The sequence below is a fragment of the Bufo bufo genome, chromosome 6, assembly GCF_905171765.1.
Source record: "Bufo bufo chromosome 6, aBufBuf1.1, whole genome shotgun sequence".
Classification (NCBI taxonomy): Eukaryota; Metazoa; Chordata; class Amphibia; order Anura; family Bufonidae; genus Bufo; species Bufo bufo.
Genome location: NC_053394.1, coordinates 407,510,915 through 407,532,939, shown reverse-complemented (window position 1 = coordinate 407,532,939; position 22,025 = coordinate 407,510,915). Strand labels below are relative to the sequence as shown.

General features: G+C 41.6%; 1 protein-coding gene across 2 annotated transcripts in view; it reads left to right on the top strand.

The window, feature by feature from the left end:
* Nucleotides 1-21,051, top strand: part of LOC121004491 (gastrula zinc finger protein XlCGF57.1-like) — a 255,964-nt gene extending 234,913 nt beyond the window's left edge. For both annotated transcript variants that reach the window (XM_040436749.1, XM_040436748.1), the window contains 2 exons: nt 1,226-1,328; nt 18,975-21,051. In XM_040436749.1, coding sequence (XP_040292683.1) covers nt 19,052-20,494 — 1,443 coding nt within the window. In that variant the 5' untranslated portion in view covers nt 1,226-1,328; nt 18,975-19,051 and the 3' untranslated portion in view covers nt 20,495-21,051. The remainder of the gene's footprint in view (nt 1-1,225; nt 1,329-18,974) is intronic.
* The last annotated feature ends 974 nt before the right edge of the window (nt 21,052-22,025 follow it).

Sequence of the window (22,025 nt, the reverse complement as noted above, 5' to 3'; positions counted from 1 at the left end):
TTTCTCCCAAAGATGCGCTAGGTCTTATTTTCAGGGGATGTCTTATTTTTCCAGGACACAGGGGGATCAGAGGGGAGAATCAAAATGACACAGGAGAATCTGAGGGAAGATTACAATTTTAGTACCCTTTCTTATCCTCCTGTGTCATTTTGATTCCCCCCTCTGATCCCCCTGTGTCATTTTAAGTGATCCCCCTCCCCTGTGCCAGCGGACAGTGGATTATTTAGTCTCTCCCCCCTCCCACCTTCACCAGACATCCCCCACCACTTTATCAGACATTCCCCCCCCCCCCCCATACCTCAGTCACCCCTGTATGTCCGTGCCGGCCAGATTCCACACAATGTGCCCGATTCCTGCCCTGCGCAACTCACTCACATTTAGACAGTGAGTCAGCCAGACTCCGTCAGGGCAGACCGAGCAGCAGGCGGCAGCTTGTCCTGGCAGTGGCGCGGGCTCTCTGATTTAAAGAGACCTCGCACCGCCTGAACAGCTCTGGCTGTGCTGCGGCCAATCAGTGAGCTGCGCGGCGGCGCCCGCCGCTAGGATCGGGAGGAGTCAGATGCCTTGCAGTAACTTCTGGGACCTTATATTCCGGGGGGCCTTATTATCGGGGAGGCCTTATATTTCAGCAAGAGGCAAAACTAGAGGTAGGTCTTATTTTCGGGGGATGTCTTATTTTCGGGGAAAGACGGTAGCTTTCTGAGTGGTGAAGCTATAGTACATAGAGTATATGATATGTAGATGCTAGGACACAACTCTGCCCTCCACATGCTGATATCTATCCCTGTCAATCAAGTGTAGGGGGTGTTGCAAAACAGTGCTCAAATGGTTCAGCCCCGCCTCTTGGTGCTCAAACTTGCTCATTTGCATATGAATAAAATGCAGATATCTCTGCAGCTGTTTATCATACACACAAAAGAAAAGTATCATGTTAATCAGCATAATTAGCCCCACCAGGTGCCTGGTTTAATACGGTTGATCCTGGTGACAGTGCCCCTATAATGTTACAGTTGGAATAGAAGGACTTCTCCCCCTGTATTGCAAACTCCTGGTTTGAATAAAGAAGCAATCAGATTACAGGAGACCTGCAGATATTTGGGTCAGATAACTCCTGCTGTCTGGTCATTTCTGTCATCATTCGAATTACTGATCTTCTCCGGTCACATAAAAACTTCCACCCAACTTCTCCAACTGTCTGATGACTTCTACAAAATTTGTTTCACAGGTTCTGAATCCAGGAGAAGATCTGAACATTATATATGTTACAGAGACAGATGTGAAGGACGATGAGCAGAGTACAGAGGACATTCCTACAGATAACCGCCCAGGTGAGTAGTGACCACTAAGTAAAGCAGAGAAGACTCACAGATTCTACTCTTTCATTAGATACAACAATTTTATGTTGAATTTGTAGACTTTGTCTTCTATCAGATTTTTCGGCATTCTATTCTCGTTAATCCTATTTACCCAACATTCAAATTAAATATGGATGAAAATGTGATAACGTCATACATGACACCACATACTGAGCATTTATTATAAGGGATTTAGATAGTATACTTGGATTATATCTATATGAACAAAGCCGATTTTATGAGGGAAAAATATTCGGATGTGTGTTTTTGCACAAAAAAATATTAACTAATTGCATCAAACTCATTAGAGTGCCGTGGATTTTTGGATAATATGGTTTGCACAAGCACCCACTTTTCACAAGAGTGCAGACCTCATGCCTCCTTTTTCGTCTGGAATGAAGGTCACTTTCTACCTGCAACAACTACTAGGCAACATGGTGAGCGACAATGGCAGGAGCATTGTGGCTGCACTGCATTTGGTAGAAATAACACATTCTCTGCACGGCACACTTGATGAGTTGAATGGTGCAATATTTAAAAAAAAAGTTTTGTGGCTTTCAGAGGTTCTTATGTGGCTAAGAAGGCCCTCCTGGGCTTTCAGTGACAGACCGGTCTGTCTTTGCACCACTTGATTTAAGACATTCCAACTTGCTGGAATTACACCTTGCGTATGCTGGTGCTTCTGCCGTGCAATGAGTTTTAAATTTTTTGGGGATAAAGCTGGATTTTAATCAAGACAGATGCTGGAGGGGATTTACATTTTTCACACCTGGATGTTGCCTTCGAAGAGGCCACCAGATTTGGGAGGGACAGCAGTGGCACCAACTACGTCATCATCCCCCTGATATTTATATTAGAGCAAAAGATGAGCCTGATGTAACAAGGACTAATGGAAGAAGAAGAACTTCTACAGCTTGCTTGTTGCACTGTAGCTGTTGGAGACCTGTATGGACAAATTCTCACAAAGGAGGAAGTGGACGAAGAGTTGATGCTGCAGGGGGACATGGAATTTTCCAAAGCACAGCTAGAAAACAAGGCTGACACTCGGTATGATAGACATGCTGATGATGACATTGCCTACGACATAAACCCTTACCATCGCAGTGGAGGATGGAGCCTGAAAGAACTGGGTCTTCAGGCATACTGGTGAACGTAGCAGGGTGCATGCGTGGTTGCTTAACCGCTAAGAGTCAGACCGTTAACATCAAGCAAAGTGAAGACTACTGGATTGCCTTGCTTTTAGCCCCTTGCTATAAAAAAAAAATGGGAGAATGTTTTACTGATACCTGCATGTGTCTGACCAAGGAAGGACCTCTGCGTGCTAAGTCTCCGACCTCCCGCCCTCTCTGCTGGGGCAACCACTACAACATGTAGTAGCAGCTGCGTCAGCAACAGATAATTCAGATTGCTAAGCATTATGGAACTGTTTTTTAAGTGCTGCGCCAACCTGACAAACATCACGAAAAGGATACGCATCGCCTGAGCAGCCAGGTTTAGTCATACCTAGATTGTGGCCTTTCTCGTAACCCCGTGGATTTCTGGGAGGCAGATTGGAAGAGTGTCTGGAACTGGCCCAGCTTTCTATCTGTGTACTGTTTTATCCAGCCTCCAGTGTACTATCAGAGGGGGTATTTAGGGCGACAGGTGGCGTTGTCACACCAAAGTGGACAAAAGTACACTACGCAAGTGTAGAAAAGATTACATTTGTCTAAATGAATCAGACACATGGGTCTGTGAGGATATTCACACACCTCTGGCTGATACCAATGAATAGATCTGCCATTGCTGACAGTGACTATTTATTGCTGGTCCAATGATGCCACTGCTGCTGTCTGCCTGTCATGCTGTATTGCTGGTACTACTTTCCTGGCTGCCACTACTACTACCCCTACACAGCCACACATCTACTGCCTTGTTTGTTCCACACTGTACTGCTGCTGCTCCCAAAAAAGGAACCACATTTTCAGCACAAGCCACTGCTTTCCCCGATACCACTGTGTGTACATAAACATGGTAAGCCATCTGCTCCCAATAAGGGAAAACATTTGGAACATTTTTTTTATTTTAATAACCATTACAACTCTGACGGAGCAGTGTGTTTTTAAACAGGCTGTTAATTACTGTCAACCATGCGTTTAGCCATAGGTACATATGTCACTGTCACTCTGGCATTTACTGATGCCGTCTTTGTGTTAAAGAGATTGAAGGGGGAGAGAGAAAAAAAATCTAAAATAACTTGAAAAAGAAGAGAGAAAAAAATGTGGATCGTAGGAGACCTCTAAAGAATCTACACACATTTTCAAGCCAATTGGAACACTTTTGATTCTGATGGAATTTTTTCATTCTCAAATCTAATCTTCCAATCAATTTGTTGGACTTACGTCCAAAAAGAATTTTAAAAAAATCATTGTCTAGTGGTGCTGTGATAGTTCCCCTGGCTGACACTGCCTCAGTGCGCCATCCGGTTGCCAGGAGAATTAAACTGTGATACAACCCTCTCAGACTGGGGCCACTATAGGAGCACGTCTGAGCATTAGGGTGTAAGTTCGTTCAGCTGACTGATCTGCCCGATGTGTAGGGAGGTTAGCTGAAGATCATTCCCAGTTCTCTATATAAGACCGGTTCCTGTGGGTACAGGTGCCGGTGAATTTCATGTCCTCTGGCTCCCCCTACTTGTTCCTTGCATAATTGAAGACTCCCCTGACTTTGGTTTCCTGGATTTGACTTGGTGACTACGGTTTTGGCTTCTGGTGTTTCGGTATCGTATTTGATTTCCTGGTTCTGACTCTTCGATGTGTTTTGCTTTCTCGTTTGCCTCTGGCGTACTTGTACTGTGTTGACCTTCTGGCTTTTGACCATTTTTCCATATAACTACTCTTATTGTGTTTGTTCATCTGTTAGTCCATGTTTGAGTCTCGACCGTCACATATTGCAGTGTAGGGACTGTCGTCCATTTGGGTCACTGCCTAGGGTGATTGTGCAAGTAGGCATGCATAGTGGGTCCAGGCAGTTTAGGGCTGCACTATCTCTGTTTGCATGTCATGGTAGTCATTATCCTGTTGTTTTACATTATGAATCCAGTCAGTAATTTAGTGGAACAAATGCAGAGTCTAACCCTGACAGACTTAGTCGAGAGGATTGATAACCAGGAGATCAATCAGGAGTCACCGGCTAGCACCTTGGCTTCCCTGTCTATGGAACATATAATCAAGCTTCCAGAGAAGAGGACAAACATATTTTTTTTTGCTTTCAAGGAGGGCTGCAAACTTTATTTTAGACTCTGGCCTTTTTCCTCTGGTTCTGAACAGCAGACAGAGGCCTTCTCTCTGGCCACTAATTCATCCAGTTGATAGTTTCTTTTCGACCTTAGGTCTGTTATCTGATGAACTGGACAGAGCAGTCTATGCAGACAGTAAATTAGTCAACTTACTACAAGGTAGTCGGCTTGAGAAGGAATATTGTGCAGAATCTAGGAAATTGTCTGTGGCCTCTGATTGGAGTCAGTTTCGTTGGGGTCTTTCTGAGGCCTTAAAGGATTTACCTGTCAGTTACCCTAACCGCAATACCTTGGACGAGACCGTGACGCTGACTGTATACTTGGATTATGGACGCAGGAAGTGTAATAGGGAAAGTGTGGTTTCGCTGGGTCCCAGTTACCCTCCAGAAGTGGTCCCTATGCTCCCTGTACAGTGTCCTGGGCTAAAAGAACCCATGCAGCTTGGTGCCACCTCCCTTTTCTTGTAACAAAGAACCTTCATTAACACATCATGGACTTTGGGGGTCATTTATCATTATGAAATACGCCTAAATTAGGAGTATTTCAGGCACATACTGCGGAGCAACAGCTAGTTGCGCAGCAATCTATGACTTCGCCCCACTCACTCCGGGTCTAAAAGTGTGGGTGGGCAATTTATCGGGTCCAAAACATCAGACTATGAAGGTCTACACTGTGTGCAGAATTATTAGGCAAATGAGTATTTTGACCACATCATCCTCTTTATGCATGTTGTCTTACTCCAAGCTGTATAGGCTCGAAAGCCTACTACCAATTAAGCATATTAGGTGATGTGCATCTCTGTAATGAGAAGGGGTGTGGTCTAATGACATCAACACCCTATATCAGGTGTGCATAATTATTAGGCAACTTCCTTTCCTTTGGCAAAATGGGTCAAAAGAAGGACTTGACAGGCTCAGAAAAGTCAAAAATAGTGAGATATCTTGCAGAGGGATGCAGCACTCTTAAAATTGCAAAGCTTCTGAAGCGTGATCATCGAACAATCAAGCGTTTCATTCAAAATAGTCAACAGGGTCGCAAGAAGCGTGTGGAAAAACCAAGGCGCAAAATAACTGCCCATGAACTGAGAAAAGTCAAGCGTGCAGCTGCCAAGATGCCACTTGCCACCAGTTTGGCCATATTTCAGAGCTGCAACATCACTGGAGTGCCCAAAAGCACAAGGTGTGCAATACTCAGAGACATGGCCAAGGTAAGAAAGGCTGAAAGACGACCACCACTGAACAAGACACACAAGCTGAAACGTCAAGACTGGGCCAAGAAATATCTCAACACTGATTTTTCTAAGGTTTTATGGACTGATGAAATGAGAGTGAGTCTTGATGGGCCAGATGGATGGGCCCGTGGCTGGATTGGTAAAGGGCAGAGAGCTCCAGTCCGACTCAGACGCCAGCAAGGTGGAGGTGGAGTACTGGTTTGGGCTGGTATCATCAAAGATGAGCTTGTGGGGCCTTTTCGGGTTGAGGATGGAGTCAAGCTCAACTCCCAGTCCTACTGCCAGTTTCTGGAAGACACCTTCTTCAAGCAGTGGTACAGGAAGAAGTCTGCATCCTTCAAGAAAAACATGATTTTCATGCAGGACAATGCTCCATCACACGCGTCCAAGTACTCCACAGCGTGGCTGGCAAGAAAGGGTATAAAAGAAGAAAATCTAATGACATGGCCTCCTTGTTCACCTGATCTGAACCCCATTGAGAACCTGTGGTCCATCATCAAATGTGAGATTTACAAGGAGGGAAAACAGTACACCTCTCTGAACAGTGTCTGGGAGGCTGTGGTTGCTGCTGCACGCAATGTTGATGGTGAACAGATCAAAACACTGACAGAATCCATGGATGGCAGGCTTTTGAGTGTCCTTGCAAAGAAAGGTGGCTATATTGGTCACTGATTTGTTTTTGTTTTGTTTTTGAATGTCAGAAATGTATATTTGTGAATGTTGAGATGTTATATTGGTTTCACTGGTAAAAATAAATAATTGAAATGGGTATATATTTGTTTTTTGTTAATTTGCCTAATAATTATGCACAGTAATAGTCACCTGCACACACAGATATCCCCCTAAAATAGCTAAAACTAAAAACAAACTAAAAACTACTTCCAAAAATATTCAGCTTTGATATTAATGAGTTTTTTGGGTTCATTGAGAACATGGTTGTTGTTCAATAATAAAATTAATCCTCAAAAATACAACTTGCCTAATAATTCTGCACTCCCTGTACATTAAATAAAGTCTGGTAACGGGTCATATCCAACCGTCCGTTTCTCCCTTTCGGGGGGCAGGATTTTTTTTTGGTAAGAAAAAGGATGGCAATCTCATGTATAGACTACTGGGAGCTTAATAAGATCATGGTCAAATAACACTATCCTTTGCCATTAATCCCAAACCTTTTTAACCACATTCAAGGAGTTAAATGGTTCACCAAGTTAGATCTCCGGGTGGCTTATAACCTTATCTGCATCAAGGAGGCGGATGAGTGGAAAACAGCGTTTAATACCCCAGAGGGAACTTTGAATATTTGGTGATGCCATTTGGCTTAAACAATGCCCCTGCTGTTTTTCAGAATTTGGTGAATGATTTGTTTAGGGAATTTGTTGGAAAATTTTTGGTCGTTTACTGCTGTACTACTCCGATTTGTTATGTTAAAGGGTTTCTGTCACCTGAAAAATGGGTATTAAGCTGGCTGACATTAGCGATGTGCTGAACATAACTATAGTAGTGCCATCTCGCTGCCTAAAGCAGTGAAAAACAAACTTTTATAATATGCTAATTAGCCTCTCGGAGCAGGGAGCGTTGCTCCTTGAGGCTCCGTTCTCCCACCTCATGTAACTCCCTGCCATCCTTGATTGACAGGGCCAGGTAACGTTTGTCTTCTCCTGCAGGCCCTGTGTGCTGGGTAAATGGCACTGCGTAGGCACGAGATTTACCCAGCACACAGGGCCAGCAGGAGGAGACGAACGCTGGCCCTGCCAATCAAGGACGGCAGGGCGTGACATGAAGTGGGAGAACGGAGACTCTAGGGACAAGAGCAACGCTCCCCTGCTCCTAGAGGCTTATTTGCATATCACAAAAGTTAAAATTGTGCAGTAAGGGGGACATCAATAAGCATAAGAATAGTAGAGTTAGGGTCTGCTGACATTAGCACATCGCTAATATTAGCCAGTTTAATAGGGTTAATTCTGGTGGCAGAAACCCTTTAAGGTTCAGGCGATTAAGGGCTTGCTGCAACCAAGGTCCCTTAAGTCCTAAATGTATTTAAACATTTCTGTTATTGCCAAACCTCTCTTACTGATCTTACCAGGAAAGATGCTGACATTGTCAGTTGGAAACCTGAAGCTATGGTTGCCTCTTGTGCCAAGCCAAGATGAAAAGTCCCAAGCCGTCACTACTTCTCTAAAAAAAAGCTCTACCATACGTACATACAGCAGAAGGTGGGCCAGTCCTTGAGCCTGTCAGTGTTGGGTACAGTACACGGCAGCACGGACATGTGAAGTTGTAACTGTGGTCAAGAACAATATACGTCCTTTACAGACCACTGGGTAAATGTGGTTCGGGACCAGGCAACTTGTCCAGGTGATGGCAATGCCGCCTCCGTGTTGTAATTGTGAGATTTCTGCCCCAATGTCCTCCTCATCCTCAGTCTGCACTGTAGGCACAGTTCAGAGTGGTCCTCCAGCATAGCTATAAAATTTATTATTCTAGCGATACTGGGTAAATGTGGTTCAGGACCAGGTACACCAGCCGCTTGTAAACAAGGATAGCATAGAATCTTATATGTGGCTCAAAACAAGTCCAAATCACCAGATACTGAACACAATTGTAACAATTAATCCTGGACCTGGAGCAGATTTCTTTGATTAAATATCGCAGTAGATTTGTCAGCAGTTAAAAAGGAGGATTCTGGCAAAGTCCAGATCTCACCAGATCAGTCAGTGTGGCGCAGTTAGATGTTCCCAGTAAGCCGGATTGAAGCCAAGGCAGTCGGCTATTAGGTGAGGAGCTCCCCTCTTTCTTTCTCCGAGCTGGTTCAGTCGCAGTCACTGCAGTTACCCATTGCTGTGGCCGTTCCTTTGCTTCCTGGAGTCTGGGCGTTTACTGGGTGGGATCCTATGGAGTTTATTGAACATAACTAAAATTCTACCTACAGAATTTAAATCTTGTGTTTACGCATAAAACATCTTAAAACACAGCCGGTTCCACAATCTTGGCTTTCTCAGGGGCATATGGGGCTGTTCCTCCTCCACAGGTTTTAAAAGGTGACACCCCACATCACATAATCTCAGCAGTTAACTCTTAGTGTGACGCTTATATAAAACAATTCAGGTCTAATTCTACAGGGAGTGCAGAATTATTAGGCAAATGAGTATTTTGACCACATCATCCTCTTTATGCATGTTGTCTTACTCCAAGCTGTATAGGCTCGAAAGCCTACTACCAATTAAGCATATTAGGTGATGTGCATCTCTGTAATGAAAAGGGGTGTGGTCTAATGACATCAACACCCTATATCAGGTGTGCATAATTATTAGGCAACTTCCTTTCCTTTGGCAAAATGGGTCAAAAGAAGGACTTGACAGGCTCAGAAAAGTCAAAAATAGTGAGATATCTTGCAGAGGGATGCAGCACTCTTAAAATTGCAAAGCTTCTGAAGCGTGATCATCGAACAATCAAGCGTTTCATTCAAAATAGTCAACAGGGTCGCAAGAAGCATGTGGAAAAACCAAGGCGCAAAATAACTGCCCATGAACTGAGAAAAGTCAAGCGTGCAGCTGCCAAGATGCCACTTGCCACCAGTTTGGCCATATTTCAGAGCTGCAACATCACTGGAGTGCCCAAAAGCACAAGGTGTGCAATACTCAGAGACATGGCCAAGGTAAGAAAGGCTGAAAGACGACCACCACTGAACAAGACACACAAGCTGAAACGTCAAGACTGGGCCAAGAAATATCTCTAGACTGATTTTTCTAAGGTTTTATGGACTGATGAAATGAGAGTGAGTCTTGATGGGCCAGATGGATGGGCCCGTGGCTGGATTGGTAAAGGGCAGAGAGCTCCAGTCCGACTCAGACGCCAGCAAGGTGGAGGTGGAGTACTGGTTTGGGCTGGTATCATCAAAGATGAGCTTGTGGGGCCTTTTCGGGTTAAGGATGGAGTCAAGCTCAACTCCCAGTCCTACTGCCAGTTTCTGGAAGACACCTTCTTCAAGCAGTGGTACAGGAAGAAGTCTGCATCCTTCAAGAAAAACATGATTTTCATGCAGGACAATGCTCCATCACACGCGTCCAAGTACTCCACAGCGTGGCTGGCAAGAAAGGGTATAAAAGAAGAAAATCTAATGACATGGCCTCCTTGTTCACCTGATCTGAACCCCATTGAGAACCTGTGGTCCATCATCAAATGTGAGATTTACAAGGAGGGAAAACAGTACAATACACCTCTCTGAACAGTGTCTGGGAGGCTGTGGTTGCTGCTGCACGCAATGTTGATGGTGAACAGATCAAAACACTGACAGAATCCATGGATGGCAGGCTTTTGAGTGTCCTTGCAAAGAAAGGTGGCTATATTGGTCACTGATGTGTTTTTGTTTTGTTTTTGAATGTCAGAAATGTATATTTGTGAATGTTGAGATGTTATATTGGTTTCACTGGTAAAAATAAATAATTGAAATGGGTATTTATTTGTTTTTTGTTAAGTTGCCTAATAATTATGTACAGTAATAGTCACCTGCACACACAGATATCCCCCTAAAATAGCTAAAACTAAAAACAAACTAAAAACTACGTCCAAAAATATTCAGCTTTGATATTAATGAGTTTTTTGGGTTCATTGAGAACATGGTTGTTGTTCAATAATAAAATGAATCCTTTAAAAATACAACTTGCCTAATAATTCTGCACTCCCTGTACATTTAAACCATTGGAGGTTAATTCCGCTACAATTCACATTGCGCTGTTCCCCATACTTTTACACCATTTGAATTTTTATGTTTTTCTGCAAAATGTGCTGAAACATTGTGAGTTTTTAAACCCTTTTTAATATCGCTCAGATGTTCTCCGAAGCGAGTTATTAATGTGGGTGGCGACACGCTTAAATATCACTTTGGGCTGTTGAGGTAAAAATTTGATAAAATCGGGTCTGACTTTAAAACATGGCAGTTCTTCTTGAGTGTTTTTCTCATCCATCCAGCATCCCTCGAATATTTTATGTTCCTTCAGTGATGTATTTTCTTTAGGCTACTTTCACATCTGCGTTTTTGCTAGATCCGTCATAGATCAGCAGAAACGTTTTTGTCATAATAATAATTTTCCATTTCCTTTGAAGATAGTTAGATCTGAAAAGTCGACTTTATTGCTATCTGCTCCCCAAACAAGTTTAATCCCCCAATCATTTGTGTTAGTTTCCTCTAGGAAGGACATTAAACTGTCCATAGAGCCCCTCCATAGGATCAGTCATCAATGTTAAGTTCGATGGTGGTACTGCATATACGTATTCATTTTCCAAAGAATTTCGCCACGTCCCTTTTTTGTAGAAAAAACTGTTCATCCCACCAGAAGAAATTGTGGTTCAGCATGAACGTGGCTTGTTTGAGAAATCCTTTTTGATCTTCTTCTATTTCTGCATCAGATTAGAGATGTTGTCTAATTACCGCCAGACCTTTCGTGTGAGTATTGCAGTACAGAACGATGTCACATCTGCCGTACAGACTCGCCACAAATTTGAAAACACACATATAATATAAAATGATAGTTTATTAATAGAAATTCATACCATACATCTCAAATATAATTAATAAAATAGCAGCAATGTATGAAATGCTACGATGGGAAAGCTCCCCCTCAGGTACACAGGACCATATATTTAAATCTTCAAAGGATGTGCAATATCCATATATAGAGTTTGGCAACAAATGTCAGTAACTAACTTCAGGTTGTAAGTAAACATCCAAATTCTACAGATGATATTGCACAGCTCAATAACAATAATGCCAATAGGTAATTGCTTGCAAAGAGGTCCCTACAGGGAATAACCCTGAGTAGACCATAGTAAATAAGGCTAACAGAGTGAGACAATACAAGAGTTATAAACGATTGTACAATGTAGTAAAAAAGACAAAATACAGACCAGGAGCCTGGAGGGAACACCAACATGGTAACATAGTCTATAAGGCTGAAAAAATACATTTGTCCATCCAGTTCGGCCTGTTATCCTGCAAGTTGATCCAGACTAAGGCAAAAAAAAAAACTGCGAGGTAGAAGCCAATTTCCCCCACTTTAGGGGGAAAAATGTTGTTCAGGACTCCAATCAGGCAATCAAAATAACTCCCTGGATCAACGACCCCTCTCTAGTAGCTATAGCCTGTAATATTGCACTCCAGAAATAGATCCAGGCCCCTCTTAAACTCTTTTAGTGAACTCACCATCACCACCTCCTCAGGCAGAGAGTTCCATAGTCTCACTGCTCTTACCGTAAAGAATCCTCTTCTATGTTTGTGTACAAACCTTCTTTCCTCCAGACGCAGAGGATGTCCCCTCGTCACAGTTCTGGGGATAAATAGATGATGGGAGTGATCTCTGTATTGACCCCTGATATATTTATACATAGTTATTAGATCTCCCCTCAGTCGTCTTTTTTCTAAACTGAATAACCCTAATGTTGATAATCTTTCAGGGTACTGTAGTTCCCCCGTTCCAGTTATTACTTTAGTTTCCCTCCTCTGAACCCTCTCCAGCTTTGCTATGTCTGTCTTGTTCACAGGAGCCCAGAACTGTACACAGTCCTCCATGTGTGGTCTGACCAGTGATTTGTAAAGTGGTAGGACTATGTTCTCATCACGGGCATCTGTGCCCCTTTTGATGCAACCCATTATCTTATTGGCCTTGGCACCAGTTGCCTGACACTGGTTTCTACAGCTTAGTTTGCTGTTCGCTAAAATTCCTAGGTCCTTTTCCATATCAGTGTTACCCAGTGTTTTACAATTTAGTATGTACGGGTGACTTGCATTATTCCTTCCTATGTGCATAACCTTACATTTGTCAGTGTTAAACCTCATCTGCCACTTCTCTGCCCAAGCCTCCACTCCATCCAGATCCCTCTGTAGCCGTATACTATCCTCTTCAGTGTTAATTACTTTACACAGTTTAGTGTCATCTGCAAAAAAAATTTTTTTACTGTGCAAGCCTTCTACAAGATCATGAATAAATATACACTGCGTGCAGAATTATTAGGCAAATGAGTATTTTGACCACATCATCCTCTTTATGCATGTTGTCTTACTCCAAGCTGTATAGGCTCGAAAGCCTACTACCAATTAAGCATATTAGGTGATGTGCATCTCTGTAATGAGAAGGGGTGTGGTCTAATGACATCAACACCCTATATTAGGTGTGCATAATTATTAGGCAACTTCCTTTCCTTTGGGAAAATGGGTCAAAAGAAGGACTTGACAGGCTCAGAAAAGTCAAAAATAGTGAGATATCTTGCAGAGGGATGCAGCACTCATAAAATTGCAAAGCTTCTGAAGCGTGATCATCGAACAATCAAGCGTTTCATTCAAAATAATCAACAGGGTCGCAAGAAGCGTGTGGAAAAAGCGCGTGAAAATAACTGCCCATGAACTGAGAAAAGTCAAGCGTGCAGCTGCCAAGATGCCACTTGCCACCAGTTTGGCCATATTTCAGAGCTGCAACATCACTGGAGTACCCAAAAGCACAAGGTGTGCAATACTCAGAGACATGGCCAAGGTAAGAAAGGCTGAACGACGACCACCACTGAACAAGACACACAAGCTGAAACGTCAAGACTGGGCCAAGAAATATCTCAAGACTGATTTTTCTAAGGTTTTATGGACTAATGAAATGAGAGTGAGTCTTGATGGGCCAGATGGATGGGCCCGTGGCTGGATTGGTAAAGGGCAGAGAGCTCCAGTCCGACTCAGACGCCAGCAAGGTGGAGGTGGAGTACTGGTTTGGGCTGGTATCATCAAAGATGAGCTTGTGGGGCCTTTTCTGGTTGAGGATGGAGTCAAGCTCAACTCCCAGTCCTACTGCCAGTTTCTGGAAGACACCTTCTTCAAGCAGTGGTACAGGAAGAAGTCTGCATCCTTCAAGAAAAACATGATTTTCATGCAGGACAATGCTCCATCACACGCGTCCAAGTACTCCACAGCGTGGCTGGCAAGAAAGGGTATAAAAGAAGAAAATCTAATGACATGGCCTCCTTGTTCACCTGATCTGAACCCCATTGAGAACCTGTGGTCCATCATCAAATGTGAGATTTACAAGGAGGGAAAACAGTACACCTCTCTGAACAGTGTCTGGGAGGCTGTGGTTGCTGCTGCACGCAATGTTGATGGTGAACAGATCAAAACACTGACAGAATCCATGGATGGCAGGCTTTTGAGTGTCCTTGCAAAGAAAGGTGGCTATATTGGTCACTGATTTGTTTTTGTTTTGTTTTTGAATGTCAGAAATGTATATTTGTGAATGTTGAGATGTTATATTGGTTTCACTGGTAAAAATAAATAATTGAAATAGGTATATATTTGTTTTTTGTTAAGTTGCCTAATAATTATGCACAGTAATAGTCACCTGCACACACAGATATCCCCCTAAAATAGCTAAAACTAAAAACAAACTAAAAACTACTTCCAAAAATATTCAGCTTTGATATTAATGAGTTTTTTGGGTTCATTGAGAACATGGTTGTTGTTCAATAATAAAATTAATCCTCAAAAATACAACTTCCCTAATAATTCTGCACTCCCTGTATTGAAGAGGATAGGGCCCAGTACTGAACACTGTGGTACCCCACTATACACAGTGACCCAATCTGAGTGTGTACCATTAATAACCACCCTCTGTTTTCTATCATTGAGTCAGTTACTTACCCACATACATTTTCTCCCAGTCCGAGCATTCTCATTTTATATACTAACCTTTTATGCGGTACAGTGTCAAATGCTTTGGAGAAGTCCAGATATACAACATCCATTGATTCGCCGCTGTCAAGTCTAGAACTTACCTCCCCATAGAAACTGATTAAATTAGTTTGACATGACCGATCCCTCATGAAGCCATGCTGATATGGCGTTATTTGCTTATTTTCATTGAGGTGCTCCAAGATAGCATCTCTTATAAAACCTTCAAACAGTTTACCCACGACGGATGTTCAACTTACCAGCCTATAGTTTCTGGGCTCTGTTTTTGGACCATTTCTGAATATTGGCACCACATTTGCTATGCGCCAATCCTGTGGAACACTCCCTGTCAGTATACAGTCCTTAAATATCAGATGTAAGGGTCTGGCTATGACATTACTTAATTCTCTTAGGATACGGGGGTGTATGCCATCTGGTCCTGGTGATTTGTCTATTTAAATTTTTTTAAGACGCCGCTGTACTTCTTCCTGGGTCAGACAGGGCACTTTTAATGGGGAATTTACTTTTACATTCTGCATTTCATCTGACAGTTTATTTTTCTCAGTGAATAAAGTGGACAAAAAAATATTTAATAGCTTTGCTTTCTCCTCAGTGCTCTCTGCAACTCCCCCCCGCCCCCTCATCACTCTGTAAAGGGCCGACACCTTTAGATTTATACTTTTTACCATTTATATAATTGAAGAACATTTTAGGGTTAGTTTTGCTCTCTTTGGCAAATAATCTCTCGATCTCTAGTTTGGCTGCTTTTTTTTTGTTTTTTACATATTCTTTCTTTTTCCTTATAGTTTTTCAGTGCTTCTTCACTATCCTCCTGTTTTAGTGATTTAAATGCTTTCTTTTTGTCATTTATTGCTTTCTTTACAGTTCTATTTATCCACATTGGTTTCTTTTTGTTCCTTAACCTTTTATTCCCATACGGTATGTACCTCTCACAATTAGATTTTAGGATGCTTTTAAAAATATCCCATTTTGTGGCTGTATTTTGATTTTTGAGGACTTTGTCCCAGTTAGTTAGGCCTATGGCCTGTCTTTGTTGGCTAAATTTAGCTTTTTCGAAGTTTGGTATTTTTGTTCCTCCCTGAAGAAACACTCTTTTAAATGATAATTGGAAGGTTATTACTTTATGGTCACTATTTCCCAGGTGTCCTCCGACCTGCACATCTGTTGTTCTGTCAGGTGTACTGGTTAATACTAAGTCTAGCGTGGCCGTCCCTCTAGTCAGGTCCTGAACCAGTTGGGAAAGGTAATTGTCTTTGGTTATTGCCAAGACCCTGTTTCCTTTATGAGATGTACAGGTTTCAGTTTTCCAGTCTATATCTGGGTAGTTGAAGTCACCCATAATAACAACCTCATTATGATTTGCCGCCTCGTCTATCTCGTTTAGTAGTAGATTTTCTGTGAACTCTGGTATATTAGGTGGTTTATAATAAACTCCTATTAGTAATTTATTATTGTTTTTGCCTCCATGTATTTGTACCGACAGTGACTCCACATGTTCATGTTCCTCACTTATATCTTCTCGGACTGTGGGCTTTAGACAGGACATTTACATACAGGCAGACCCCTCCCCCTCTCCGGTTTTGACAATTCTTTCTAAACAGACTGTAGCCCTGTACGTTAACCGCCCAGTCATAGCTATCATCCAGCCATGTCTCAGTTATTCCCACTATGTCATAGTGCTCCTCACACATCACTAATTCCAGTTCCCCAGTTTTATTAGTCAGTTTTAGTATACATACAATTAAGAGGTTTATGTATATTTTTTACCCTACACTTTTCCTCCTGAACTGTTATAGTCCCTCCATCCAACCTTCTATCCATATTCTCCCCCAACACAGCTGCCCCTACCCCATTGAGATGCAGCCCATGCCTACGATAGATAATGTAGCCAAGAGAGAAGTCGGCCCAGTTCTCCAGGAACCCAAAACCCCTCCTTCCTACACCAGTTCTTGAGCCACTTGTTAACCTCCCTTATCTCCCGCTGCCTTTCTTGTGTGGCTCGTGGTACAAGTAGTATGTCGGAAAACACTGCGTTTGAGGTCCTTGCCCTAAGCTTGTGACCTGGATCCCTAAAATCATTTTGAAGGACGCCCCACCTACCTCTAACTTTGTCATTGGTTCTGATATGGACCATGACTGCTGGATCTTCTCCAGCCCCTCCTAGTAATCTATCAACCCGATCCACGATGTGTCGAACTCGAGCGCCAGGAAGACAACACACTGTTCGGCGATCCCGGTCTTTGTGACAGATCGCGCCTATCTGTACCCCTAAGAGGAAGCTAGGCAAAACGCGTGTCGGGGTTGATGTTCCCTCCAGGCTCCTGGTCTGTATTTGTCTTCTTTACTACATTGTACAATCGTTTATAACTCTTGTATTGTCTCACTCTGTTAGCTTTATTTACTATGGTCTACTCAGGGTTATTCCCTGTAGGGACCTCTTTGCAAGCAATTACCTATTGGCATTATTGTTATTGAGCTGTGCAATATCATCTGTAGAATTTGGATGTTTACTTACAACCTGAAGTTAGTTACTGACATTTGTTGTCAAACTCTATATATGGATATTGCACATCCTTTGAAGATTTAAAGATATAGTCCTGTGTACCTGAGGGGGAGCTTTCCTGTCGTAGCATTTCATACATTGCTGCTATTTTATTAATTATGATATTTGATATGTATTGTATTATTTTTCTATTAATAAACTATCATGTTATATTATATGTGTGTTTTCAAATTTTTGGTGAGCCTTTGCATAGTGTCCCACATATTTAGCTATTAGCGGTTTGCTAATATTGGATGATCTGCCGTACAGAGCATCAAGTCTGTTGTGTTTTCTGTGTCCTTTAGGCCTCTTTCACACTACCGTTTTTTTTTTTTTTCGTTTTGCGGGCCGTATTTTGCGTTCCGTATACGAAACCATTCATTTCAATGGTTCCGCCAAAAAAACGGAATGTACTCCGTATGCATTCCGTTTCCGTATTTCCGTTCCGTTGAAAGATAGAACATGTCCTATTATTGCCCGCAAATCACGTTGCGTGGCTCTCTTCAAGTCAATGGGTCCGCAAAAAAAACGGAACACATACGGAAATGCTTCTGTATCCATTCCGTTTTTGCAGAACCATCTATTGAAAATGTTATGCCCAGCCCAATTTTTTCTATGTAATTACTGTATACTGTATATGCCATACGGAAAAATGGAACGGAAATGGAAACACAACGGAAACAAAAAAACGGAACAACGGATCCGTGAAAAACGGACACCAAAACACTGAAATAGGTAGTGTGAAAGAGGCCTTAGTTTGATGATTAAATCTTTTGAATATTTTAAACACGAGAGCATCTTTTTTACATGTTTTTATAGAAATATATCCATGTATTCTTTTAGTGTGGATCAAACTGATCCTGGAGATTATCGCCTGGGTGGTGGGTTCAGAGGATTTTTGTGTATTTTTTATATGAAAATAATTACAGGAATTTTGGGGTGTTTGTTGTAGAGATAATTGTATTCTTTATTTAATATTTATTTTTTCTTTATTTTTTTAATATATCTTTTATCTACATAGGGTATATTGGTTAGTAAGGGTCTAAGCAGTTTAGGTCCGAGGTTCCAGTAGGTTGGGGGTCGCTTTTATCAGGGTGGTTGCTCCGACTACAGCCATTAAGGGTATCCCCATGAAAAGACTAGGATGCATGAGGGAAAGCTTATCTATGCTATTAGCCACAAGTGCTGTTACTTATAGCAGACTGCCATAGAGCCTATAGATGTTTCTGACCTTACCCAAACACTGCAAGTCCTACCTAAGCTATTATCTTGACCCATCAGTATTTTATGCACTCATTTTTGTCTTGATGTAGTATCTTAATTATCATATTAAAAGTTAAGTTTTACTTTTGTAAGTAGTCCCCAGTTCACTGATATTATAAATTTTTTCTCCCTAGGTGAAAAACTGACAGTACGCTATTTTACTAGTCAGACTATACTATTCTAGGCCTTGAGACATGACTCGGATATTAAATAAGCCAGCACCTCATCTGTAGACAACTGTTTCCGGGTGATTGCATCCCTTTATTCCCAGAATTCCAGAGGAGCATATATGGCCTATAAGTCTCCTCACACTGATTAAGGAGAGATACGGTAGTACGCTCCAAATCTTGGGGTGGGGGGGGGGACATTCAAAAATTTGCTATGGGGCCCAGCATTTTCTTCTTACTCCCCTGAGTCTATTCGATTGTGACCTGTTTTTTCCACCACCATTTTAGTCAATTGATACTTGAATTTTGCGCCATGCTTTGTAATTAGTATGGAGTTCATTGTATATGGAAATATAAAAAAAAATTGCAATATATTTTTTATATATTATTTAATAATAATATATATTTTATTCTTGGCAGATGACTGTACCTGGAACCCAGAGGAACATCTGGTATATTCTGATTTTAAAGAAGATTATTATGGTGTCACACAAGATATGTATGAAGAGCATGCCAATATCCAAGATGTATCCTTATCCATTTACAGGAAAAATGTATCATTTGATCCTTTTAAACAGGTCCAATTTTCTGATTTGTCACAGACTATAACACAAAATAAAAGTTACAGAAAAGATGTTAAATGTCAAACAGCTCACATAAGTGTGGAGCCATTTTCATGTTTAGAATGTGGAAGATGTTATAGCTATGAATCGGAACTTGTTACACATCAGATAATTCACACAGGGGAGAAACCATATTCATGTTCAGAATGTGGGAAACGTTTTAATCGTAAATCTAATCTTGTTGAACATGAGAGAATCCACACAGGGGAGAAGCCATATTCATGTTTAGAATGCGGGAAATGTTTTAACCATAAATCAGATCTTGTTAAACATGAGAGAATTCATACAGGGGAGAAACCATTTTCATGTTTAGAATGTGAAAAATCTTTTAACCATAAATCAGATCTTATTAAGCATAAGAGAATTCACACAGGGGAGAAGCCATATTCATGTTCATACTGTGGAAAATGTTTTGCTGGAAAACAAAATCTGGTTACACATCAAAGAACTCATACAGGGAAGAAGCCATTTGCATGTTCAGAGTGTGGGAGATATTATAGCTATGAATCAGAACTTATTAGACATCAGAGAACTCACACAGGGGAGAAGCCATTTTCTTGTCCAGAATGTGGCAAATCTTTTGCTTTAAAAAAATATCTTGTAACACATCAAAGAACTCATACAGGGGAGAAGCCATATTCATGTTCAGAATGTGGGAAATGTTTCGCTATAAAAAAAGTTCTTGTCAGACATCGGAGAATTCACACAGGAGAAAAGCCATATTCATGTTCAGAATGTGGGGAATGTTTTGCTGTAAAAAAATATCTTGTTAGACATCAAAGAATTCACACAGGAGAGAAACCATTTTTATGTTCAGAATGTGGAAAATGTTTAAACGATAAATCAGCCCTTGTTACACATCTGAGAATTCACACAGGGGAGAGACCATTTTCATGTTCAGAATGTGAAAAATGCTTTAGTCATAAATCAGATCTTGCTAAACATCGGAGAAGTCACACAGGGGAGAGGCCATTTTTATGTTTAGTGTGTGGCAAACGTTTTGCTGTAAAAAACTATCTTGTTAGACATCAGAGAATTCACACAGGGGAGAAGCCATTCTCATGTTCAGAATGTGGGAAATGTTTTCAGCAGAAATCATCTCTTATTACACATCAGAGAATTCACACAGGGGAGAAACCATTCTCATGTTCAGAATGTGGGAAATGTTTTCAGCAGAAATCGGCTCTTGTTACACATCAGAGAATTCACACAGGGGAAAAGCCATATTCATGTTCAGAATGTGGGAAATGTTTTCACCAGAAAACACATCTTGTTAAACATCAACAAAAAACACACAGTAGAGAAGCCCATGTTTAGCCCATTAGTGACCTTCCACACCTGTATTTTACAGCGGTCACTAACTGGCTTTATTCCAATGGATACACCTTTTGACAGTGCTGTATCAGAATAAAATAGCACTGCCAGAAATTAAAACAGCACCGTGCTTTCGGCTACCAGAGGTGGCTTAGGGCTTGGAGCAATGCTCAGAGAGGTCTCTAAACACATTTGGTCTCCTGTACTGGTGATCAACAATAAAATCTCTCACCAAAAATATTCAGCAAGAAGAAACAGAAGAGTAGGCCCCCTCAAAGTCTTCTTTGGAGGAGCAGTACCATTACTGACAGAATATAATACAATCAGACATTGGAATATTGTGTAATGTACCAAAATACAGGTTCAACCAGTGGTGGGACTTTATATAGCAGCATTGATAGTACATTTCATTAATTGTATTGGTTTGGGTTGGTGACTGTTGTCAGCTATGGACAGCCCCTAAAAATCAGTTTTTTTTTATAAACCCTTGTAACAAACCCGAGGAGCAGATGAGGAAATGTCTCTTCTCTGTTCTCATAACTTGCTGTTACCAATCACTAATAAAGATTTTCTTTATAATGTATGTCCTTGTGTTTAGGCCTCTCTTTTTTTCATTCTTTAGACGCCACCATGGATCCCAGACTTTGTGGAATTCGTTAGGACATGTCTTTTTATAGGTGATAATTGTACTAACCCTTTAAAGGGGTTGTGCCCTTTGGGTAGGTTTTTACTATAGGTGGGACGAATCCAATTTTTTTAGAATCCGAATCCAAAAAGGTTCTCGAATCTCTCGAATCTTTCGAATCTCAAATCCTACGAATCCTGTACATAAGAATTGTGTAAGCGGTGTAAGAAACAAAGTGATCCAAACTCAATATTCTTTTAATATGAAAAAATAAAGATTCCTTACTTTTTGAACAAAGTATTTGGATTTGGATTCGAAAAAAATTGGAAATACAGGGAAATACAGCACACATACCTCTTACATCCAGTGACGTCTCTTTGACGTAGATGTTCTCTTTCCTCATTTTCTCCTTTCAGACCTTCAGATCAGACCTCCAGTTTTCAGCCATTTTTCGTCTCTGCAGTTTGAAAAAAAAAAATCTTAGTTTACTACTTTTCCATCATTCTCGCATCTTTTGGACAAATCATCCTACCACAATACTGTGACGCTGTGCTCCCAAATACAATACTGCAGAAACAGATATACCCCCTGACAATACTAGTACCACACAGAGCCCCCCCATATAAAATACCCCTTCTTTGTGGCCTCAGGAGATGCCCCCATAGTGCCCCCCAATAATGTGCCAGTAAAAAGGGACCCCCATAATGCCCCCCAATAATGTGCCAGTAAGTGTCCCCATAGATGCCCCCCCATGTGCCAGTATCAAGTGCCTCTTTCCTCGCCCCCTATGTCCCAGTATCATAATGCCATCTCGCCCCCCCCCCCCAAAGTGCCAGTATCAAGTGCCTCTCTCCTTCCCCCCCCCTATGTGCCAGTATCATAGTGCCATCTCCCCCCCAATGTGCCAGT